At 50.6% G+C, this 25805-nt stretch overlaps 1 protein-coding gene across 1 annotated transcript in view; it reads left to right on the top strand.

Annotated features, from left to right (window-relative positions):
* Positions 1–1123: 1123 nt before the first annotated feature.
* The window catches only part of LOC134472245 (glutamate receptor ionotropic, delta-1-like), a 260838-nt gene continuing 236156 nt past the window's right edge, over positions 1124–25805 (top strand). The window contains 2 exon segments of the mRNA XM_063233516.1: positions 1124–1235; positions 1436–1506. Of these exon segments, the coding sequence (XP_063089586.1) occupies positions 1124–1235; positions 1436–1506 (183 nt within the window).

The raw sequence follows: 25805 nt of genomic DNA, 5'->3' as shown, positions 1-25805 counted from the left end.
GGCTTCCTGGAACACTCTCGCACCATGCCTGGCTGGCATGGCAGGCAGGGTGAGCCTGGGGACGCTTGTTCTCTGTGAGGCCTTGGCAAGCTGCTTGGCCTCTCCATGCTTGACTTCTTCATCTGTAAAATAAGGGTGACGCCAGTCCCCTGTGAGTCGTTTTCCCATCACTGGGACAAAATAATACTCGACACCCACAACTTAAAAGAGGAGAGGTTCAGCTCACGGTTTTGATGGATCCAGTCCATGGCCCACTGGCTCCATGGCAGAAACAGCACGGGAGAGCAGCAGGGCAGAGGAGAGCTGTCCACTGCGTGGTGGCCAGGAGGCATGAGGGAAGGAGGGGCCAGGAATGGGGCTAGAAGAGGGCAGCTCTCTCCGTGTCGGCTGCGCTGAGCTTCGCACACCAGCAGCTCTCATCCCGACAACCTCTGTTAGTGGCCCTCAGCCTGAGGACCAGCGGCCTCAGCTCCTAGTGTCAGCAGCCAGCACGGGCAGCTTCCCATCATCCTCCGTCGCTCTGCAGCTGCTGGCTGCCCTCGCTGTCCCCAGGCCCAGCTGCTGGCAGCCTCCAGTGTTGGGCCTCCGCAATGCATCACCTCATCCTGCTGCTGTAAGGCGGAAATCACGGATGGGCAACGTGAAACGACTGGACCTACGCTGCAGCGTAAGAGGACGCTATAGTGTCCTCTTACGGTGCCTGGTGCTCCAGGGAGGGAAAAGCACTCATAAAACACACAGGAATCAAAGTGAGGGACGGGGTGCGCCTGCCTCGGGCTCCTGCCTCGTTTGTGCGTTCGGCAGTGTTGATTGTACACCCACTATGTGCTGGTGATAATGTGAAGTTCGGGGACCCAGCTGTGACCTAGGAGAGGGGACCTTGCCTTCTGCCAAGACAAATGAGTAACCAGTGAGCTGTAACCATCCGAGCCCGGCGGGGCTCTGTAACAAATGGAACAGGGCACAGTCAGAGAGGGTGGGTGGGCAGCTTCAGGGCGCTGGGAGACCCCAGAGGGAGGTGGCTCCAAGGCCCAGCGCAGAGCCCCTGTTCACTCTGCACAGCCGGATGAGCTGCCTCGAATCCAGCGTCTAGTTTCCTGATGCTGCAGCCTGCCTCGGGCTGATGAGGGAGCATGGAGGCTCCTGCAGGAAGGTGTTTGCGGGGAAGGCCGGCCGCCTGCGCTGTGGCCCCGAGACCTCTATGGGAGCTGCTCCCCTGACCTCACACCAGGTTGGTGTGGGAGAGTGACACGAACTGGGGGATCAGATCTCTGCGTCCAATTCATGCCGCCCGAGGCAGAGGCTGAGGCAGAGGCTGAGGCTGAGGCAGCTGCAAAGGGCCTGGGGGGACCGTGGGTTGAAGAGCAGTGTTTACTGCCCGTCTTACTGCCTCCCCAGGTGCCTGCCGGCTCCAGCCTGCCTCTATTCACCTGAGCTTTTTTCTCTCTGCAGGCCGTGGAGACCAACCTGGCTTCCAAGGACAGCCACTGGGTCTTTGTGAACGAGGTAAGAGCCCTGGAACAGGGAGGGCTTGGCCAGTGCGGAATCGAGCCCTGGCCCCCCGGGAAGCTCAGAGCAGTTCCTCTGCTGTCCGGTTTGACCTGGGGCTCCGACTGCCAGGTGACAGGCTGGAGGGCTGGGCTTGACCTTCCAAGATGCTGGCTCGGAGCAGGTGGGCAGCAGGGGAGAATCCAGACCTGAGTTTGGGGAACGTGTGGGGCAGGGAGGAGTGGAGTGAGGTGGGGCAGCCAGTCTGGGGCTGGGGCAGGCTGGCAAGTGTGTGTGGGTGGGGTGGAAGCCGCATTTCCTGCAGGCTGTTAACGGTGTGTGGGAGATGTGTGAGTGTGTGTGAGTCCAAGCAGGAGTACATGTGTGTTTGTGCATAGATGAGCCCATGTGGATGGCATATGTGATGGGCACATGTCTGAAAACGTTTATGTGTGTGTATAAGTTGTACATGAGTGTGGTGTGGGGCACGAATTTGTAAGTGTAAAGTGTACACTTGTGAGTGTGTGGTTATGCACTGTGTATGATTGTATGTATATGTAAATGGATGTGTTACGTGTGTGAGTTGTTGCTGTGTGAATGAGCTGTAGGTGCATACATGTGTGTGTTTGAGCGTGCCTGTGTGAAGGTATGTGTGTGGCTGTATATGCATGGTGGTGTTGGCTGTATGGGCATATACAGGTATTTGTGCAAGTGTGCATGTGTGTGAACTGCATTTGTCTATGTATGAGCACATGTGCATACGTCTGAGTGCACACAGTATGCAAGCCAGTATGTGAGTGTGAGCGCACATGTGTGTATGCATGTATTTGTGTGCATGTGAGTGTACAGATATATGTATGGGTGTGCATGTTTGTGAGTTGTATGTATCTGCGAGAATGCTATATGCATATATGAGCATGTACATGTATTTGGGTGCACATGCATCAATTGTATTACATGTGCGTATGCACATGTGAGTTGCATGTCTGAGAATGTCATGTGTGCATGTATGTGTGAATGTGTAAGTGCATGTGTGATTGTGCATGATTGTGTATGTATGTGTATAAGTGTGCATATATGTGTGTATGCAGGTGTATATATGTGAGTGCATGCACGAGTGTGCCCATGAGTGCGTGATTGTGCCTGTATGTGTGCATGTGTGTCTGCATGTGCATGTATACGAGCATGAGTGTGCGTGTGCACATGAATGTGCATGACATGTATGCGTGTGTATGTGTACACATGTGTGTCCTGCATGCGTGTGTATGCATGCGCATGTGAATGTACATATATGAGTATGCATGTGTATGAGTGTGCATTTGCATGTGTGCACATGTGTGTGAGTGTGCATGTGTGTGAGTGTGTAAGTGTGCCAGCCGTCATGAGTGGGGTCCCTGCACCCATTCGTGGGATGGCTGGGAAGCGTGTCTGTATCTGGCTGTCTGTCTGGCGCGGTCCCAGGCCTCTGGGACCTCTCGGTGTCATTGGCCTGGTCTGTTCTCTTGTGGATCTTCTTTCTGGCCCTGGGCTCCCCGCAGCGCCAACCCTGCCCGGAAGTGGCCTGTCCCCACATGCCCCGGTTTTTGTGTCCTCTTGGGAGGGAGCCCAGGCAGCCTGTGGCCCCAAGGCCATTTCCTGTGGCAGCCAGGAGGAGAACGTGCTTCCCTGGGCTGTGGCCCCAGCACTGCTGCTTTCCGGCTTCCTGCAGGAGGGCACAGGGCTTATCACGCCCTGGGCGATTTCCTCACATGCGGTGCCAGCCCTTCCTGAGCTCAGGGTAGCATCCTGGCCACAGTCTCAGCGCTGATGCTGATGCATCAGATTCCCATCTCGTCAGCTCTGAGTTGGCCTGGGCTGGGCGGAGACATGCACTACGGCCACCCCGTCCCCGGGGTGCAGATGTGGTGCTGGTCACAGATGAAGGGATGTGACCGCCCCACCCCACTCTTCAGAGCTTGCGCCAGGCCTCCTTGATCCCCGACGTCTGGATTCTCTGTGCTCTGCCGGCTTTGCTGCAGGGCCTTTAAAGCCCGCCATCCTTTGTTCCAGAGCAAAGCTGCATTCCGGGGCCTCGGAAATCCAGTGTCCAGTGCCGGCTTCACATTTGATGACTCCTCCACAGTGAATAGCCAGTGTTTCTCTACTCGTCTTCAAAACTGAGCTTCATCTCCACATTTCTGACGGGTTTCCTTCCCTCCCGAGTCCTGCCACCCTGGCCCCTTCACCTGGGGTCTCTGCCTCTCACTTCTTGCTGTCCTTCCTGGGCGGGGTTAGTCCGGACGCCACCTGTGAGTCCCTCCCATGACACCCTGTACTCAAGCATCCTGGAATTTCTGGGGCAGCTGGAAGTTAGGGCTCAGGGTCTCCGAGGAGACAGGTGGGGGGCCTCTGTCAGCCACCCCAGAGCAGCCACGCCCAGGGGGGCCTGGCTGGGTCACAACAGGTCAGCAGTGCATCCTGGGCCAGCCAGGCTGCAAGGACCCTGGAGTGTCGCCGGAGACCTCTGCCAGTCTCCTTTCATGGCTTTTCTCTCCACAGGGCACTCTTTCCCTTGAGTGGTAAATGATGACCCCTAATGCTTCTTTACCAGCTGTGGCACACCACACACTTGTCAGTGCCTGTGTATTATGATCTTCCTGAGTCCTCAGCAATCCTTTGGAGGGCTGTTACCATCATCCCCATTTTACAGGTGGAAAGACCAAGGCCCCGGAGGACATGCAGGTTTTCAGTAGTGCTTGTGCTGCTCTGCGTGAAAACTGTGGCACCACCACTCATGTGGTTGGGCAGAGATCTTGTGGCTGTGGTCAGTGTCCGATTTTGCAGAGCCAGGGAGCAGAGCTTGGGTGTGTGCTGTGGTGCGGACACCTCAGCTGGCCTTCGGTGCCAGTGCAGGGGTGTTTGAAGTCTGTGATGTGAAGGCAGAGACTCTTTACAGCTTTGACCCAGGCCCACAACCTCTGGTGGGTGGCCGAGGCGGTCTCTGAACCCTGTAGGTATACACCTGGGAGCCGGCCGCATCCTGAAGGACAGCTTCCTCTGCTGGCGAGGCCTCGTGGAAGACAAAAGCCCTGACTTTCTTTGTGAGGCTACATCACTTTAAGCTCTGCAGAATTTTAAAGCTGTCCAAACACAGAGCTGCAGACCTGTCACTGTCAGTTGCCCCTGTGGTCAGTTGACCCTGTGGTCATGGGGAGACCACATGTGGTCAGTTGACCCTGTGGTCATGGGGGAGAAAGCAAGGGACAGGATTGAATGGTGGGCCGCCTTTCCTCATCGCCTTCTGCATTCGGCCGCCTTGCGGGATCCCCATCTTCTCACTTGGTGAAAATGCTCCCCCGTCCCTGGTGGAGGTCCGGCCCCTCGGAGGAGCTCAGGTCTGTGCCTCCCCCGTCTGCCATGCTTGTCTTTTGGGATGCCGGCCTGCCCCTCTCAGGATGCCCTGCTCCCCTGTCCTTTGCGATCTCTGTCCTCTTGTCCTTTTTCTCCATTCTGCTTGGTCGGTGTGTTCTCCTGGATGCAGGAGAAGCCCTCGGGGCACCTGTTTTTGTTCGTGTCCCCGAGCCCTGGTTTTCCTCAGTGTGTGCATCTCCTCCAATCTGAGCTGCTCTGTCCGGGGAGGAGATCCCTGGACCCAGCGGAAGCCTGCAGAGTCCGTGAGCCTCCCTGGCAGTTCCTGCGGTCTTTGTGCTCCGCTGTGGGGACACTGGCGAGCAGATGTTTATTAGGATCGAAGCTGTATTGTCATTGACTGATGAAGTTGTAAGTTACATCGGACGAGGGTTTGGGGACTCGGAAGAACTTTTGGAAAATAAAGTGAGCCATTCATCACGGTGGTCACTAGACTGGGCGTCTCTGGGGAGCATGAGCAGCTGTAGCGCGTTGCTGAATCGTCAATGCCGGGCAAATGATAGATTCTTAACAGGGCGGGCTGAAGCTGGTCGATGTGCGTGGCGTGTAGGAAATTGCATCAATGCGCACTTGCACTTCCTAGTTTGCCTCTGAGAAAAGACAAAAACAGCAATTAAGAGCCGAGCTTCCTGGACGGAGGGAACCACACTGGGTCATCCATCAGAAGCTGCCCCTTTGAGGCCCATTGACTCAAATGAGGAAGGCAGCTTCTAGAACCTTCCATCGGCTGGCCAAGGCGCTTTCTCTGCATGTGGTCTGCAGCGGATCCCAATCACCCTGACTTCTCTAATGCCTTGTGGGGACTCATCACGCTGGCTGGATTCTCAGCAAAGTGACAAGGGCTTCCCTCCGAGCTCTGCCAGCAGGCAGGAGACACAGGCGCCCGAGTCCGGCCCCTTGAGGGCGTCCTGCAGGAGGGCCGTTGTGGAGTCTACAGTGTTTTTACCTTGGGCTATCCAGGAGCAGCTGTGTGCACTGGAGCTGCTCTGGTGGCGGCTCCGTTTTTAAATGAACCCTTCCAGATGGGAAGCTACAGCGCACTTTATGGAAAATTGTTTAGGATGCTACCACGCAGTGCAGAAGCTCAGGCTGTGCAGGGAGAGCTTGTTAGTAAGGCGAGATCCCAGGTGCTGATTCTTAGTGGTGTTTCCTGTGTGATCGGGATTTTGTTCATGAAGTCTCTACCTCCACCCCCTTCCTCAAGAGCTCTACCTGTGCTCTCTTCCAGAAGATTTAATGCTTCTGTTTTAACATTTGGATCTTCGATCCATTTCTACTTTAGTTTAGTGCATGGTGAGAGACATGGGTCTAATTTTAGTATCTGGAGTGTAAAAAAAACCAGTTTTTCTGGCACCATTTATTAAATAGGCTGTCTTTATTCCTGTGAACGTGCTTGCACTCTTGGTCAAAGATAAGGTGGCTGAATGTATTTGGAACTGTTCCCACATCCTCTAATCCGTTCTACTGATCCTCAGGTCTGGTATTTTTATTGTTTTGATTTTTTGGGGGGGCAGGACTGTACTGTTTTTATCACTGTAGCTTTGCATTATAATTTGAATTAGGATGCGTGATGTCCCCACTTTGCCTTTATTGCCTAGGATTGCTTTTGCTATTCTAGGTCTCTCTGGTTCCAAATGAATTTTAGGAATATTTTCTCTAGCTGTGTGAGGTATGCCAGTGGTATTTTGATTGGGATTGCATTAAATCTGCATTATAGTTTTGGGCAATGTTACTAATAGAGTGAAAGATAACCCACAGAATGGGGAAAAAATTTTAGCCATTTGTCCATCAGACAAAAGACTAATGTCTAGAACACATAAAAATTTAAAAAAATAGAACTACCATATTTAAAGACCTAGTCTAAACATGGGCATCTGCGATGAATAGACACTTCTCAGAGGAAGAAATGTAAGTGGCCAATAAATACCTGAAAGTGTGAGCAACATCACCAGTCATTGGAGAAGCGCAAGTTAAAGCAATGCTGAGACTCCATCTCCCTCCGGGAAGATGGCTGGGACCAAGAAGTCAGCCAGTAAACAATGCTGGAGAGGCTGTGGGGAAAAGGAACTCTTCTCCACTGCTGGGAGTGTAGCCTGGTGCAACCACTGTGAAAATCATTGTGAGGATCCCTCAAAAGCTAGGATTAGAGGTTACGTTTGACCCAGCTAGACCTCTTCTGGGTATCTTCCTAGAAGAATTAAAAAGGTCATACCACAGTGATTTATGGTACATGTGTTTATAGTATCACAGTCTGTAATAGCTAAACCTTGCCAACAACCCAAATGCTCATCAGCTGCGGGAATGGATAAAAAGGGTTTTTTGTACTATGCAGTACTGTGCAGCCACAGAGAAGGATAAACTTGAGACATTCCTAGGGTAAATGGATGCATTTTGACATCATACTTTTAAGTGAAATAAATTATACACGTGTGTAACTATTCAGTTTCTTTGGTGTGAGAGACCAAAAGAGTCAATAAGGACCAATGCGTGTAATAGGTGTGAAATAGGATGACACTGTTCAAAAGAAAAGGGAACTGAGGCAGGGGAAGGGGAAAAGGAAGGAAGGGAAACGAGAAACGAAATGATAAAAGAAAGATAAGATGGCAACAAAGCTTTGTGAATAGGAAGGGAGGCGGGCAGAGGGGAGGGAGGGGGTGGGAGAAAATCAAACCGCACCAGGACTCTTGCATTGCATGGGCGCCGATTCCTGGGGATGAGCGTGATTAGCATGAATTTCTAAACTGGCCCGGTAAACTTAATAAGCAACAGAAGGAGCCAGGCGCACCTTCCAGGCTCAGCAGGCAGCTTCCGCAGGAGGGAAGGGGCACAGTGGCACCCTCAGTTCCTCCCACGCTGCCAGCCTGTGCCAGGGATGGCACCTCTTGTGTCCACTGCCAACCTGCATCAGGGACGGCACTTCCTGTGTCCACTGCCAGCCTCTGTGAGGGACGGCACCTCCTGTGTCCACTGCCAGCCTGCGTCAGGGACGGCACTTCCTGTGTCCACTGCCAGCCTCTGTGAGGGACGGCACCTCCTGTGTCCACTGCCAGCCTCTGTGAGGGACGGCACCTCCTGTGTCCACTGCCAGCCTCTGTGAGGGACGGCACCTCCTGTGTCCACTGCCAGCCTCTGTGAGGGACGGCACCTCCTGTGTCCACTGCCAGCCTCTGTGAGGGACGGCACCTCCTGTGTCCACTGCCAGCCTCTGTGAGGGACGGCACCTCCTGTGTCCACTGCCAGCCTCTGTGAGGGACGGCACCTCCTGTGTCCACTGCCAGCCTCTGTGAGGGACGGCACCTCCTGTGTCCACTGCCAGCCTCTGTGAGGGACGGCACTTCCTGTGTCCACTGCCAGCCTTGTCCCCGAGCTCCGGAACCAGAGATCCCCCTGGAAGCCCCGTCTGTCCCCACTCCAGCTCAGAGCTCCTCTCTCCACACTCTCTGTCCTGCGCCCCATCGGGTCCTGATCTCAGAGACCGCGGTCCTTACCCTTCTGGTGACCTCAGCTCCTAGAGAAAATCCCACCTCTCCAGCCGGCTCCTGGCTCACCCTGCCCCATCTTCGTGGCCCTAGGGACTCCTTACCATTCCTCAGGCCGTCTCGTGGCTCCTCCCTGCAGTTGGGTGCGGGACCTGTGGTTATTTTAACATTCTGGTGCCCAGCTTTTGCTAGGACTTTCCTTTCCACCTGCCACGCCCTTCCTGAATCTCTGATCCTCCAGCACCTACCTTTCCTGCAGGGATCCACTACCCGTTGCCTCTGCCCGGAGGGCCTCAGGATTTCTCCAGTTATCTCATGCTGTCCCGTTTCATTTCCTGGCTCTGGCGTTTTTTGCCTGTCTCCCTGGGAGGGAGGACCTGGGTCCACTTTCCATCGGTTTCCCTGAAGTCCCACACAGAGGGACCTGCTGCTCACGCCTCCTGCCGCGGTGGCCGCCTTTTGGCTCTGCAGCACACCTGCACGCGGAGGAAGAAGCCACTGCAGGCTTCCTGGCGCAGCCCTGCCTTTCGAGCTACAGTGGTCAGTGCCCCCATTCCACCGCACCTGTGTCACAGTCACACGGGGCACCGGCTCTTCCCTGGAGGCCCACGCGCTCCCTTTGCCTTGCACCGGACTTGTAGCAGGCAGCGGAGCAGCCAGGGAGGAGGGTGGGGCAGCCCGGTCAGGCTTCCTGCAGACGTCCCCCGGCTGTACACTGGGGAAAACGTACCCTGCCAGTCTGAGCTGCTTTGTGGGTAAAGGCGTCTGTGATCAAAGAAGACCACTAGTGCAGCATTAAGCAGGGAGGAACACGTGTGTCCCGGAGGCAGCTTCGAGCTCTGGCGCACGCTGTGCCGCTCCAAGGAGCAGGCGGCGCGCGCCACTCTGCCACCCTAACCCTAACCCCCAGCGGCCCAGGCCAGGTCAGGCCAGGGTGCAGCCTCCCCAGCTCCCTCCTCCCAGAAGGCTCTGAGGCCCCGCCCCTGACCCCGGCCACTGTTCAGCTGCATCCTCTGAGTTTCAGCCACTGACCCTCCATGTGGCTCCCTGGGAGGACAGAGCTGCTCTGCCAGCACCCAGAGCGCACCGCTCTGGGCCTTCAGAACTCCCCTACCCCAGGACACATGCTGCGTTCAGACACATCATAATAAGATTAGACTCCCACAGCTGATGCACGGGGAGAAGCCAAAGCTCTAAGCGGAGAAAACGCACACACAAAAGATAACACGATTGCCGAATCACCCAGGTTTAAGAAATCTCTATTTGTGATGCAGAGCGAAGGAAGCGAAGGTTTAATGTTTTTTGTTCCTTTCATTTCAAAGATGCTAATTCTGTTTGAATATTAAATCCCTGTGCCGTTTGCTGTCTTTAAATTTAATTTAGTATCACTCAAAACCAATTATGTTGGTGGCAATCTATTCTGTTGTTTGTCTTCCCTTTTCTCTTACTTGAATCTGCTCAAATTTCTTGAGACTCATTTGAAAATCTCATATATTGTCTTTCTGAGCATGAAAGATTTGTGATCTGTTATGTGGAACATCCTGTAAATGTCTGTTTAGTTGACGGTTTTGTTTGTCTCTAGTATCCTTGATTTTTTTCGATGTATGTCTTTTCATTTATTGAGAGAGAGATATTAAAAGTTCTCACCTTTAATCATGAGTGTGCTCACTCCTCCTTTGTAGTTCTGTAAATTGTTGCTTAGTATCTGTTGAAAGCTTCTTTTACAAAGAGCCTTACATAGTTAGGCATTTTTATACCTTCTTGATGAACTGACCCTCTGTCATTACGAGATGCCCTTCTTTATCCCTGGGAACTGTCTTCCCTCAGAGATGCGTTTTATCTGATATTAGTGAAGCTATTCAGCAAGACGTGGCAGCTGAAATTACTCCTCTGCCCGTGGACTTCACACGACATCGGTCTCTCTGTGCGTCTCCCCCAGAGCACAGGGTGACCAGGTGCGTTTGGATGAACAGTAATATTTTGAAAGGACTCTTTTTTTCTGAGCAGGAGATCTAAGTATTAAGTAAAAACTAAAAATGAAAAAAAAAAAAAGCCCACTTTACGATCCAGCTGTCCCACTTCTGCATCTGTATTTAAAGAATGAAATCTCCATGCCAGGAGGATGTGTGCCTGCCCAAGGCTGTGGCTTCCTTGTTTAGAACAGCTAAGGTGTGAATTACCCTCCGTGCCATTGACAGCCAAAGGAGGAGAAGGCAACAGGTATCTATTACCGCCTATTAAACAGGCTAAAATTCTGTCGTTTACAGCAAAATGGATGGGAGGAGCACATTGTGGCCTGTGAAATAAGGTGCCCCGTGTTTGCTCTCATACTTGGAAGCTGGAAGACCTCAGTCTGAGTTTGGAGTGGTGAGCACCAGTGGCTGGGGAGGGTTGGGGTGAGGGATAAAGGGGCTCCCTGTGCTCCCCTGGGTGCCACCAACACTGACATCGGAGGGTCTACTGTGGAGCCTGGAGCACCTCCGGACGGGATGACTTCTGGTTCGCCTTCCTGCGAATCTTCCTGGGGAAGCTTCGTCCTTAATAGCTCTGACTCGACATGACAGATGTGGCTCTTCTTATACTTAAACAGAACCCGCTGCTCTGTGCCGCCTGGCCTGAGTTCTGCGTTGCTGTGTCTTGGTCCCTGAAAGCCTGAGCAGCCACGGAGGTGGCTGGCCGGTGAGCAGACATTTGTTGAGTTTGCCGTCATAGGGACGAAGTTCTTGATGACCCCTAATGATTACAGTGCCAGTATTAGAGATCCCTCGTCGGAGATCACTGTGACAGCCGTGGTGATGGTGAACAGGTTTGAAATATTGTGAGAGTTGCCACAGTGCGACTCAGACACCTTCAGGGCACACACAGAGGGACTCGCTCTGTGCAGGGGCGCCACACACCTGCTGTGAACAGGCATCGTGCTCTCTGAGGAGCACGGCAAAGCGGAGCACAGCAGCCTGCACCGTGTAAGCACTGTGCATGACGAGATGAGAGAGAGCTGTCTCTGCAGCCTGGGTGCAGGCCTTGTAGGCCCCTTGGCAGCCGCGCGGCATCTTTACACGAAGCCTGAGTGTGGTTGGCCGAATCTGCAGATGCAAATCCTGTGAATGCAGAGGGGCAGCTGTCTTTAGCTCATCATCCTTAATGCACCATTGCATACTATTTGGGGAGGGTTGTAACCAGGGATCGAATGCATGACCTTGCGCTTACCAGGCAGATATCTGTGCTGCTGAGATAAAACCCCCACCTCATCGCTGCACACTTTCAAGTGGCTTCACGCACTTCACGTACAGTATAAGGGTCTGAAAGCCTGACACTCCCACTTGCTCTTTTGGCCTGTGTGCTAATCGTCATAAATATTACCTTTATATACATTATCTACACCACAGTGCATTGCTACTATATTTATTTATGCAGCCGATTATATTTTAAAGAGATTGGAACAGTACAGAAAATCAAACGCTTTATTTTGTAGTTGTCATTGCAGGTGCTGCGTCTCCTTGGGCAGAGCCCCACTTCCATCTGGCGCCCTTTCCCTCCCATCTGGAGGGCATCACTCCTACAGCGCAGGTCTGCCTCCGTAGGAAGCTCTCAGCTCTGCACGCCTCCCACCGTTTATTTTTACATCTGAAGATGAGTTTATTTCACCTTTTGAAAGATATTTTTGCTGGGTACAGAATTTGCAGTCAGCAGTTTTCAGGTGTATTATTACTGATCGCATAGCTGGTGTTATCTTTTTTCTTGCTTTTCTGTAGATATCATGGCTCGTATCTGCTGACTTTTAGGCTTCCCTTTATGTCTGACTTTGATCACTTTTGTTAAGCTATGCCCTGGGCGCTTGTCTGTATGTCTGTCTTTTTCTGTTGTGCTTGCAATGTTTTTGCCTGCTTTAACTTGTATGTTTATAATTTTCTTCAAACACTTCATAAAGTATTTCCTCAAATATGAAAGCATTTTCATTTAGTACTTCCTCAAATATTTTCTATGCCTCCCGTCCTCTTTTGGGAAATCCAGTCACATGTGTTATCAGTCTTTTTGAAGTGGCCCCACATACCATGGATATTTTCTTTATTTTTATTGTTTTTTTCTCCTCTGTTTCATTTTGTGTAGTTTTTAGTGCTTTCTGGTCAGGTTCACTTACCTTTTCTTCTATGACGTCTAATCTGCCAATAATTACATCCAATGTGTTTCTCATCTCATAATTATAGTTTTGAACCCTAAAAATTTGAGTTTAGACTTTTCTTCAAATCTTCAATGTGTCTATTTACATTTTGAATTTTATTTTAAGAACAGTGATACAGAATTTCAAAACAAAATAATGGAAGATTAACACAGTGTGGAGGTTCCTTAAAAAACTGAGATCAGAAGTCCCGTTCATTCCAGCTGTTACCCTTTTGGACATTTCCCCCAAAGAACTGAAAACATCATGCCACCATGATATATGTGCACCCACATTTATAGCAGCACAATTTTTAATAGCTAAATCTTGGAAACAGCCCAAATGCCCATCAACTGAGGGATGGATAAAAAAGACGTGGTACTTTTATACAATGGAGAACTGCTCAGCTATAAAAAATGATGAGCTTGAGGCTTTTATACATAAGTGGATAGACACCTAAAGATCATACTCAGGAGTAAAATAAATCATATTTGCATGTGTAAATATCCTAGTGTAAAAAACTGAAAGAGTAAATAAGATCCAAAATGTACATTACATTTGTGAACATATGAAACACAGTTCCAGTGACTGCTTGAGATGGCTGTCCGCCAGTCCTAACCTCTTTTGGTTCTGCATCAGTTTTGATGAGCTGATTATTTTCTCCTCTCCTCATATTGCTTATGTTTCCCTATTTCTTAGAGGCCTAATAATCTTTTAATTTGTGAATTTTACCTTGTTGGGTGCTGGATATTTTTTATAGGTTTGCAAATGTTATTGGAATCTTTTAGAGATGTAGTTACTTGAAAACAAGTCGATTCTCTGGCTTGTATGATGTACTAGGTATTTCTCAGGGAGGCCCCAGTGTAGGGCTGATCACCCCTCTCCACGAAGCTCACCTTTGGAGTGTTGAATCTAGTGCGTACGAAGTCTAAGATGTTCCAGCCCGAGTGCTGAGAAGAGGCGCAGCTCCAGCCCTAGTCCTGATGACATTTTCGCTGGTCCTTTCCCCGTATCGGGTTGTTTCCTTCTGTCCTGGTCAGTACTCGGCAGAGTAAGAGGTCAATACTGTGGGCCTCACAACAAGAGGTTCTGGGTTTGAATTTGGCTCACTTTTTTCTTAGCTGTTCTCTCCTCTTAGACCTTCTGTCCTGTGAGCTACAGTGAGCTTGGTCCAGTGTCTGAGACCCGCACCACCTCGAGGTGGAGCTGGGCTTGCCCGGGTCTTCCCTTCGCAGATGTGGAATCTCCCTCAGGACGGTGCACAGCACAGCTCAGCCCCGGGCTCGCTTTGCCTCTGCCTTGAAGGATCACAGCCTTTCACTGCTGGTGTCTGCCGGTCTTATCTATCTTCTGGTTATTAGACAGAAGGGTTCACCCTGTCCCTGTCCCTCCCCTTCGGCAACTGCACAAGTCACCTTTATTATCTCCTTTGACCCACAAAACCCCTCTTCATTTTATTTAGGATACAGGGTCTCATGGTCTTGCCCAGTATGTCCCTGAATCCCTGAAATCAAGTGATCCCCAGCCTCAGTTTCCTAAGAAGCTGGGACATCCCATGGTGCCCAGCTGAATATATTTTAATGGCACCTGAGGGATGACCAGGTACTGATTAAATCAGAACTCTGATGGACCTTGTGGGCTCTGTGTGCCATGATGGAACTGCGTAAGGAGAAAACCCGAGCCAGAATGGGTTCTGGTTTATACTGAGTGACCGAGAATGGCTCTTTGATGAGATCAGAATGGAGGCTTGAAGCAAGGGAGAGAGGAGGCTGTGTGTGCAGGCGGAGGAGGGGCGGGAAGGGTGTGAGGCCCTGGGAGGGAAGCACAGGAGGGGGCTGCGGAGGGTGAGGAGGGTGGGGGTGGAGGCTGGGTGGACAGAAGGTCAGAGGCTTGGCAGGAAGTCAGGTCATGTAGGACTCTGGGGGCTGGTGTGAGATGTGTGTGACTTTTATTCTGGGTAAAATAGGAAGCAGGTAAAGAGTTTGGGCAAAGATTGACAAGATGTGGTTTATTTTTAAACATATACTCTGGCAGCTGCCAGGGAAGTGTTAAAAAGGTCAGGAGGGTAAGGGGAAAGCAGGAAACCAAACCTTTAGCAGGGTAGTGTGATACTCTGGGGAGCCAGGTTGGTGGTTTGCCCCAGGGCTGGAATCCAGGTGGTAAGCGTTGGTTGGTCCTGGATGTATTTGGGAGATGGAGCAGGTAAGATCTGCAGCTGGATAAAACCTGGGTTTTGAGATAAAGAGAAATGCCAAGGATGCTTCTAGATGTGTTGTTCATGTTTGTTTCTGACCTTGAGGAACTGGAAAGAGATGATATTCCTTGAGACCAGAGCACTGCCGTGGTGCCTGTTTGAGGGGCATGCCAGAGACTTGGTTTGAACATTTTCCCTCAAGATGCTTTTGGGACCATCACGTGGAGACCCTGAGTAGACGTGAGGTTATAGGATTGTGGTGTGTGTGGGGGGTGTGTGGGGGTGCTGGGAGCCACATCTATCTACCAGGGATGTTTGCCATTCCTTGAGTGGAGATCACAGAGACTGGAGATCACAGAGTTGAAGGATCCTGAACCCTCATCACAGAGGAAGGAGGAGAAAGCTGCAGAGGAAACTGAGGAGGAGCCCTGGAAGAACAGGGTGTGGGGTGCTGCCACCCAGAGGACGCAGCGACCTACAGGGGAACTGCCAGGACAGGATGAAGGACCGTAGAATTTCACTGTGAAGATAGGAAACACAGGATCCCGGTCATCAGTAAGCGGTAGAATCAGGACTTGAACTTAGGTCTGTGGGACTCCAGCTTCAGCACACTTTTCCCCCTGCCACGCCTGGCCCCCTTAATCTGCCCTCCCCCATCAGTACTAATTAGATGCGGGATCAGTGGCTGAACCCCACAATATTTGTTTTCCTGTTCATAATTTGGAAGCAGTGACATGGCTCTTATTAAGGAAAGTGTTACAGTGAAACTTTTGTCTCTTAACAGAGCTCTGTGCTGCTGTCTTGTGCATTAACACCTCGTTTTTAAGAATCACTAATAAAAAAGGTGAAAGAGCCTTGCAAAAACTGTGCCAACAGGCTAATGCCTGTCAGGTGAACAGCAGCTGAAGGGGACAACTGCTTTTCCAGAAGAAATCAGAATCCATCTGTTTCCCTTTCTCGGCTCAGAGGGGACCGGTGATGGTGGCAGTCATGTGCACTGTCCTATCATAGCCGTCAGCCTGGTGCCGCTCCACGGCGAGGCATTGGCAGCTGCCCGCTGGGGTTGTGGGTCGTGACTGGCCCTGGTTCTCGCGTTTCTTTGACTTCGTGAGCTTTTCCGTTTTGCTTCCTTGGGCCTCATTTCCTTCACCTGCTCCAGGGTGTGCACTTGCCCTTCTTTGGGAGAGATCTAATATGAGCCGAGTCAAGAGAGGAAGTGGCCAGAGAAGACAGGGCAGGGGTGCCAGTGCCCTTGAAGGGCTGCCCTTCTCATCAGTAGGGGACGAACGTCCCTCGGGAGGGTTAGTCTTCAGGCTTCCATGCAGAAAAGGGCACCGTCTCGGGAACAGACCCTGATGACTGCAGGGTTGGGTGCATGGCTGGACTCCTGGCTTAGAGGAATCAGAAAGGCAGAGTTCACGGCTAAGTGCCGGCTCTCGGGCACCCTCATGCCCGCTGCCTTTCAAACACAGATTGCCCTCCCGGACATAGCTCGGGTATCCGCACCTCCGCTCAGCAGCACCTGCTGAAGTCTCTCCTGCCTTCCCTTCTGCCGCATCCCAGAGGACTCAGTGGGGATCCGCAGCGGTCCTTGGCTTTGCCCTCCAGGAGCCGCCTCCTGGTCAGGATGGCTCCAGGCAGACTCATCTGTCACACATTCTGAGTAGCTGCGAGGCCCAGGGGCTCTTCCCCACCCTCACAGAGCGGGTGACGTCGTAGGGAGAAGCAGGCGCCCTTGCCCTTCACAGGCAGCCAGCCCAGGGCCGTGGGCCTCTCCTGGTGCTCGTGACTCCAGCTCAAGCCCGCTGTTGACAGACAACGTCCCACTGCTGTGGGATCCCACCGCGTGTTTTTAGACACCAGTCAGCTGTTCCCAACAACCGCATTGGCATTTGCAGAGTTTTGACAGAACAATGCTTGGGAAAGGGAGCGGTGACACTTGGGGAGTTTTAAAAATAGCTCTACTTGCCACGTGCCGCAGATGTATCTGAAAACTAAAGGTTAGCGTCTCTCGCTTCCTGCTTTCCGCCCCAGCTTTCTCCCCACAGTTGGATTTCGGGGGCCCCAGTGAACTTAACACTCGTGCCAGAGGGCCCGTTACCTGTGCCATCTACCCTGCCATCACCCCTCCCCTGCCAGGACGTGTAATCGTCACGCACCACACTGAGAGGGAGAAAGAAGCAAGCATGCTGCTTGCACGGGACACGCACCTGCACACTCATGTGCACACGTGCACACAGCGTGGGATCACAGAGCCCCGCTGAGGCTCCCCAGGGAGGCCCTTTCAAAGCCAGAGCACAAGCAGCAACAGAGGCAGGAGGCAGTTCAAACCACCAGAGCGTCACAGTCACGGTGTGAGCGCCCTGAAGGATGTCTGCAGGTGCTTGGGGACAGAGTCACAGCCTGGGGTCTCTCCTGCTGCTTCACGCCAGGTGGTCGTGTGTGCAGGGAACAGCCTGTCACCGAGAGCTGCTGGAAGGATCCCAGGTGACTCTCCCGCAGTTTCCTCAAGTGGAGCCAGGAAACTCGCCAGATCAGCAGTAAGATGCAGCCTCCTGCAGCCCCGAGCCCAGCTGGTTACGGGAGAGTGGCCGAGCCTTGTCGGGGCTGGGGAAGCCGCAGGCTGCCACCCTCATGCTCCGGAACTGCAGAGGGGCCTCCCTGCCCTTGGCCTCTGCCTACTCCCTGGGGGTGGTTTAGACACTGCCTTGGCTACTTCACAGACATTATTTCAAAATAAATTAAATCTGCCTGTGAACTCAATCAAGCGGTAGCAAGATGTTTGATCCCTGTTGTAACAGGAGTGTTTTCTCTCTGTCTTCATGAAGATCTTTAGACACCCTTGTCATCCTAACAAGACCAGTCACAGAAAGCCCTCTGTAGTCTGCTGGGTGTGTTTCCCAGGAAGGGATAACCCTGTGTCTCAGAGACTCCTGCACCCCCACGGTTAGCACAGTGTGATTCAAGACTGCTGCAGTGTGGAATCAGCCTCAGTGCCCATCCGTGGATGAGTGGGGCGAGAAACGTGGTGTATATGTATGTGGATTACTACTCAGCCTTGTAAGAGAAGCAAGTCTTGCCGTTTGTGACTGCAAGGGTGACCCTGGAGGACCCTGTGCTGGGTGAAATAAGCCAGGCACAGAAAGAGGATTTTTCATGATGTCTACTGTGGAATCCACAACACTCAATGAAGCTCAATGAAGAAGGCGTAGAATTTCGGGTATCAGGGGCTGGGGGTGGGTGTCGGGTTGAGAGATGCTGGCGAAAGGGCACCAGTGCCAGTCAGACGGGATCAACATTCAGGAGAGCGAGTGGGCAGCCTGGTGGGTATAGTTAACAGCAGTGGGTTGGGTCCTTGAAAATGATCAGACAGGAGGATGAGTGTTCTCATGGCCAAAAAGCAGTAAGCCCGTGAAGAAGCAGATATGAATCAGCTTGACTCAGCCGTTCCACAGTGCGCTCGTGTTTGCAAACCTCAGCTGGTGTGCGTGGGTACATCCACTTTCCCCTGTCGGTTCCGTGAGAACTGTAATACTGATAATGCAGTGCAGGACGTGGCTCTGTGGACACTCAGCGTGTTCCAGCCCACTTTGGACCTCAGGCCTGGGCTTGGTGATTTTTCCTGAGGTTGAGACACCCCGTGCCTGGGGCCCGGCCTTGCTGTGCGGCCACTGCCCGCTGATGGTCTCCCTGGGGCTGGGCCGAGCTGAGGGCTTCCCCGCTGCCTCCCTCCTGTCTCTGCTGGAAGTGTCCTAGCTCAGCCTCCTGGATCACTCCCATTCCCTAGGCCAGGGAGACTGCCAGCCACCAGCACTGCCAGTTCAGCTAGTTTTTGGAAGAAAATATCTTGGGAGACAGAAGAGTGCAGACTTCCTAAAGCAAAAGGTGTTGTTTACTGAGCCAGAACTGTCTGGCGCCTGGTAAACTGCAACCATGAAGTCCAACCCCTTGGTGACCTCGGACTGCCACAAAAAACGCAGATGCTGCTTCAGTGCCCCCTGGCACGTGTGGCGGAAGATTGTGTCTTCCGCTCTTTCCAAGGAGCTGCCACAGAACCACAGCATCCGATCCATGCCCACGTGCAGGGACGATGAGGTCCAGGTGGTGCCAGGACGCTGCAGAGGTCGGCAGCTGGGCAAGGTGGTTCGGGTGGAGAGAAACAGATGCATCGTCTACATCGCGCAGGTGCAGCACGTCTGTCCAGGTGGCGCTGTCACCAGGTTAAGACGGACCAAAGCAGAACGGACATTCTGGAGTGCAAAGCCAGGTGTCCATGAGCTGGAAAAGAGGGAGTCAACCTGCAACCGGGTTTAACGGGGAAGTCTGCAGCCTGTGCTCCTCTGAGCTTTGCAAGACGTCTCTGGAGGGCTGGGGATTTAGCTCAGAGGCAAAGTGCCTGCCTGGCAAGCATGAGATCATGAGTTCAATCCCCACTACTGGGGGGGGGGGTGAGATATGTCTCTGGAATGTTTTATCGCCTTCCTGTTTTATTATTGATATCTGGCTTTGTCAATCTATTTTTGCAATTTCGATCAATAATTTTATGAAGAAAATTGGAGCTATTTCCAAAACAAAAAAAAAGTGTTGTTTATTTCTGTGAGGAGTGTGTGTCAGGACAGAGGAAGGACAGAGGGGGGAAGTGGAGGAGGAGAGCACCAGTGCTTTCTGCTCCTGCTCCAGAGCAGTAAAGCAAAGTACAGAGGTTTATCTTTTCAGGTGGCCGTATTTCATGTGTATGAAATTTTTGCCAAATTAGGATTTTTTTAAACTGTTAGGTTCAATTTGGTATCCTGCTGTTTTCAATTAATAATGTACCATCAACATTTATCATGTCAGTAAATAGAATTTGAGGTACTATTTAATGGCCTTGTGTATTCTTTCATTTGAAGACATCGTAATGTATGTAAATCTTCACCACTGTGGGAAACTTAGGTGAGTTAATGCTCTTGTAAATAATCCTGCATTCAATATCCCTCTACTTAGATCTCTTGATATTATCTTTAAGTAAATCTTTTGATTATCATATATTGGAGGAGATCATTTTGACTTCTGGATCAAAAGTTTTCCTTGGCAGTAACATTCAACTTTCTGTTACCTAAGAATAAAGAGAGGATTCATGAAATTTGCCCAAGTTTCCATCCAGTGGAAAGGAATAGAGGAGCCAGTTCAAAGACTGATGACAGACAAGCAAAGTGGGTCACAGGGTTAAGCCCACGGAATCTTGCAGGGCGCTCCTGTGTTGTGTGGGGGGCTCCTCCAAGGTGAAGGTCTTTCTCCTCCCCGGGGAAGGTGCCCTCTCCCCCTGCACAGGAGCAGGAGCACATCCACCCTCTCCCAGAACGTGGTCCTTACAAAATCCTCTTTCCTGTACCTTTGACTCTTCTGGATTTTTACGATCCAGTGAGTCAGAACTTTCGGAGTGCAGAAGTGGAACCTCTCATTTTCCTTGCACAGTGTTCTTTGGACCAGGCCCTCTTGTAGCATTTCATGTCATTACCGCCCGCTGCCTCAAAGGGAATTTTGCAGTTAGTGCAGTGGCTAGGTGTAATGTTCAATGCCATTTCATCTTCCTGGAGCGTTGGCTTCAGAGAGAAAGGCTTAATTTCCATGGTCTTGTGTTCCTAGCTCACACCACACAGCCCTGGAGGAGTGCCACTGTGGTCTGAAGGTGCTTTTTCCCCACCAAAGCTCATGTTGAAATATGGCCCCCGGGGCACCCTGTGGAGAGGTGTACGGCCTTTAACAGGCGGTTAGATCATCAGTGGGATTACTACCTTCCTCATGGAACTAGAGTCCTTAGCACACCAGATAGAAAGGAGGGACACCCTCGTGTTTTGTCTCTTTCATGCATACCCATTCATTCTTCCTCTTTCTACCACAAGTCAAGGCAGCATAAGGATCTGGCCAAAGCCAAGCAGATGCTGATGGGCGCCATCTTGGACTTCACAACCTTCAGAGCCCTTGTTCTTTGAAACTCACTCAGTGTCAGTCATTCTGTAGTCACGGCAAGTGGACCAAGGCAGATGTGTACCCCACATGAGAAGCTTTCATGGCTGGAAGCCACTTGAATGGGGAAAGGTGGTGTCAGCTGGGGAATTATATTGTTAAGATATTTAAAGTTGGGCAAAGGCTTGCAGTCTATGGTTATATGTGAAGAAGGATAGGAAGAGACCTTACGGCATTTGTTACTTTATGGACGGGGGCTTTTAGTTAGACTGAGCTGAGGAGCTGCTGGAGAGTGTTGAGTGACAGACCAACCTGCTATCTGCCTTGAGAAGAAAGGGCAAGAAAAAAAGATAGCAAAGGACAGAACAAAGACGAAGGTGCAAAGGTTAGGGCCTTCCGCAGACTGATGGCGGTGCCGTCCACGCTGGTCAGAGCAGGTGTGGTGAGCTGGACTCGGCTTCTGAGGCTCAGGAGCCAGGGCTGACAGCTGGCCGGGCTGACGTGCGGGAGGATGGATCGGGGCAGAAGCCAGCACAGAGCCCGTGGGAGTGGGGCAGGGGAGACCGAGGCTTGCAGATCTGAGTTAGTCTTATGTGGTGCCTCTGCTCACTGTTTTATAAAGTTTCCGAAACGTAATCATCCTTTAAAGTTCCGCGCAATCAGATGAGGACTCTGGAGTTCTGACCCATGCTCTTGTGAATCTCTTTCTGTCGTCATAGAAATGAATGTGAGTATCCCTCACAAGTTTCCCCGTGTCACCAGTTCCTGCCTCCACCCGACCCCGAGACAGCCCCTCGTCTGCTTTCAGTTGCTACAAACTACCTCGCAGTTTGTAGAATTTCAAATGAATGGAATACAGCCAAGTGTACTTTTCCATCTAGCTTATTTCCGTCAGCACGATGGGTTTGAGATTCGTTCGCAGTGCTGTGTATATTGATGCTTAAATCGTGTGCGGTGTGAGGTAAGGGTTAAGGGTAATTGTTATTTTATTTTTTTGCAGCTGATAATTTAATGACCACCCTTCCTCTTGGAGCCCTTCACCATGAATCAGTTGACCTTCACTGTGTGGGTCTATTCCTGTCTTGTACTTGGCTCTGCTGACCTCGTGTCTGTCGCCCACTAACGGCTTCTTAATGATTGCACCATTGTTGCTAGTTTGACAAACAAGTCGAATAAGTTGCCCACCTTTGTATTTTTCAAATTTATTTTTATTCCTCTATGTCCTTCATAAAATCGCAGGTTTGAGATTAGGGTGAAAAATATACAGCATCCAGTGTACAAAATTTTAAGAGAAATTTAAGTTTCTGTTAGTATCTCAACCCATCCTTGACCTGCATGGCTGTATAAATTAGGGTTAACTTGCCAGTTTCTAGAAAAAGTCTGTTAGGGTTTTAATTTCAATTGCGTTGAAACTAGAGATAACCTGGGGAGGAGGCCTGACATCTTAACCATGCTGATCCTTGAGGGAGGAATATCTTTCCATTTGTTTAGGTCTTCCTTAATCATTTTTAACAGTGTTTGGCAGTGTTAAGTGTAAGCATCTTCCTGTTAAATTCATCTAAAAATTCTTAATATTCTTGCTATGCTTGTAAATGGTACTGCTTTTTTCAATTTAAATTTGCAGTTATTTGTTGCTAGCATGCAGAGACACGGTTGATTTCTGAATGTTTACCTATGTCTCTTCAGTCTTACTTAACTCAGCTGTCAAAGTAGTTTCCTTTTGTGAACTTCCTGAGATTTTCCCTGTAGACCGTCATGCTCTCTATGCATAAGGACAGCTGTGCCTTTTCTTTCAATCTGGTCAGCAAGAGGAGCGAATATGTCTGCATTTTTCCTATTACTTGGTGCAAACCATACAACTTGTGATTGTGAATTATCAAGTTAGATGTAGGTAGCTCGTAGGTGCCTTTTTATCAGGCCTCTGATTTTTATTCTTCATTAGCTGAGAACATTTAACACAGTTGGGTGTTGTATTGAGTCACTCTTGATACACATCTACTGGGATGATCATCTCTTTCTTATTCTATCACTAAGGAGAGTGAACTTGATTCTTTCTTTTAGCATAAAGCCAACCTCATAGTCCCAAGGTGAGCTTCATTGGATCACGATGTATTCTGGACAATTGAAGAATTGAGCTAACAGAGAACTATGTGTGTTACATATTTCTGGCTGAGTGGAGTTTAGTCCTTTGTATATTTCACGGAAGCTGTCCATTTCATCTAGGTTTCTTGGAGGTCTGGTGTGCTAGCCATAAATTTTCTACCTATTTTTGTTTTTAAAGAAAAAGTTTTCCTTTGGTCTGTTTTTGCCATGTATACATATCTGGAAAAACTTTTTTTCCCTTTGCATACCTGACTTGCCTCGTTTTTTATGAAAAGTTGGCGATCATTCTCAGTTTTATGTCTCTCTGGATGTTGAGTCTTTTCCCTTTGGTTGCTTTGAAGGTGGTCTTTGATCATGTGCTTTTGTGTGGTTTTCATCCAGTCTGGAAAAATCGTGTCCATTATTTCTTTAAGTACGTGTCCCTGTCCCTTCCCCTCCCTCTCCTGCATGGACTTCTGTGGCGTGTGTGTCAGCTGAGTGAAGTAATCCTACTCCCACTGACGCTTTGCTGATTCCCCCAGTCTTGTTTCTGCGTCTCTGTGATTATAATTTCTGTTGCCATGCTTTCAAGTTCATTGATTTTATTCGCTAACGGCATCTAACATGCTATTAATTTCATCCACTGAAGTTTTCATCTCAGACCTACATATTTATTTGTAGAAATTCAGTTTGTGTCTTCATTGTTTTCCTATGATGGCCGTATTTTACTCTTTCTTCCTGAGTACATGCCATGTATTTGTGTTTATAATATCTATTTAACGTCCCATTCTATTAATCCGACCATCAGTGTTATTTCTGAGCTTGTTTCTATTGATTGCTTTTCTCCTTGTTATTAGTTACAGTTTTCCGCTTCTTTGCATGCCTGGTAATTTTGGATTCGATGCCAGGCATTGTAATTTTCACGACTGTGTGCTTTGTTCATTTTTATTCCTGTAAATGCCTCTCCCCCTGGACACACGGCGGAGTCGCTTTGGAACGCTCTGAGTTCTCCAGGCGTGCGCTGCAGCCTTGCTAGGCAGATCCTTCAGGGCACTGCTGTCTTCACCCAGCACTGAGGATGGCCGCGCGCGCCCAAGAGCAGGGCTGGCCTGGGGTGGTCCTTCCCAGGCTCAGGTGGCTTCTTCACATGCGTGTGCCAATCACTACTCTGCTAATGATTCATAAAGTATCTCTGCAGATGTCTGTGTATTTCTCTGTTCTCTGGAGTTTTGCGTTATGGTTTTTCTTTTTCAGTACTAGGAATGGAATCCTTGGCATTTGTACCCAGCTGTATCCCAGCCCTTTCTGGTTTTTACTTTGAGCCAGGGTCTGGCTGATTCACCTGGCTAAGCTGACGCGTGATCCTCCTGCTCAGGCTCCTGGAGCGCGGGGGTCACACGCATGCACCAGCGTGCGTGGCTTTGCTTCGTGAATCTAACTTCCTGTGATTCCTAAGATCCCTGACTCTCCTGGCGACCTTCAGGCTTTTGCCTTGGTTTCCCCTTTCTGTGCTGCAGCTTGGCAGGGCTCTCGGAGCCATGAGCCCCTCTGGTCGCGCCTGTGCTGCTCTCCTTCGGGTGTCACTGGCTCTGCCTGCTCCTCATTGGCTGAGAACTGTCTTAGCCGTTTTGTTTTTAGTTCCCTGAAGTGCCAGTAAATTCCGTCCATGCAGGTCCAGCAGGGCCAGCTGTTGCACTCTCCTCACCCCACTGGGTACCCTTCCAAATTCATACTTTCAGAGTTTTTACTTGTGTCTGCAAGCAGCTTGGTATGTCATCCACAGTCAGGAACCTCAGAACCTGGCCACCCCAGGGTGCTGGACCATGAAATATTGTTTCCAAGTCATCTTTAGAGAAAAAAAAATTGGGATAAAATTTCAGGGTTTTAAATTATAAATGCAATTAAAATTTATACCTTTCTACCAGCTCCTGGGGAAAAGAAGCATGAGGTGTTAATGCAAAGCATAAGGTCTCATTTTCCTGGCGGTCGGGACACTTGTACAAAACAAAAGCAGATTTAAATATTCCTGGGAGACAACAAGTAGGTATGCAAGCAAAATAATTAAAATGGTTGGTGACAAGCAAGCAGATGAGTGCTGGGAAGGCTCAACCCCTGTCATACTCATTTTCCTGTTGGAGTATCTGCCCTGCGGAGTGAGCTGCAGATGAGGGGCCCGCCAAGCTCTTAAAAATGTAAGCAGAGCACAACAGCGCTGGCGTAGTGTTAAGGAGGTAGCAGTTGAGGTCCCAGCTTTAAATATTAACACAGTTGAGATTTAATCTGCGGGTGCAGAATTCTTCCTTCATCGTTTTCTCCCGTCCTCCCTCCTCCCTTCTGCCCCTTCCCCCTTCCTGCTTCCCCCCTTCCCTCATATGGACTTGCCAGGCCTGGCAAGGGAGCCAGCAAGACACCAGGGAGCCAGCACGCAAGACATATGCCCTGCCCTTGGGCAGTTACTCTGGTTAAGCAGAGTGGTGGATTAGGCCTGCAGTTCCCCCTCCTCTCCTCCCCCTTCTTCTCCTCCTCTCCTCTCCCCTCCCCTCCCCTCCCCCTCCCCTCCTCACCCCTCCCCTCCTTCTCACCCCTCCCCTCCTCCTCTCCTCTCTCCTCCCCTCCTCCTCTCTCATTTTTCTCTATCTGCCTGTCTGTCTGTCTCTGTGGCACTAAGAATTCATGAACCTCTTACAGCATCAGAAAATCACAGCCATGGAGTACATTGCAAAGGCCCAGAGCACACTTGATGGATTTTCCAGCCGAGTCCCTGGAGTTCCCTTGCGCAGCTCCAGAGACCCTTTTTCTGAGCTGATTTCCACGGGGGCTGTAGTGAGGCCAGAGGGCAGCAGGAAAAGCCACTTCCCTAGCCCAGACCAGCCAGCCCTGCTACCTGGAGGACTTCCTGTTCAGCCCTGCCTCAGAATCTCTGGCTTTGCCCTGCCCTCCAAATGCCAGGGGAACTATTTTTAGCCTGTCCCCACAGTTATTTTAGTGCTTTAAAAACCCAGATCTCCACCTGCAGAAGTTTACATTTCAGATGCACCTTAGAGCCTATTTC

Source organism: Cavia porcellus, unplaced genomic scaffold, assembly GCF_034190915.1.
Source record: "Cavia porcellus strain 051 isolate PalLab524CR breed Dunkin Hartley unplaced genomic scaffold, mCavPor4.1 scaffold_23, whole genome shotgun sequence".
Classification (NCBI taxonomy): Eukaryota; Metazoa; Chordata; class Mammalia; order Rodentia; family Caviidae; genus Cavia; species Cavia porcellus.
The sequence above is the reverse complement of the archived record's forward strand: the minus strand, read 5'-3'. Positions and strand labels throughout refer to the sequence as shown.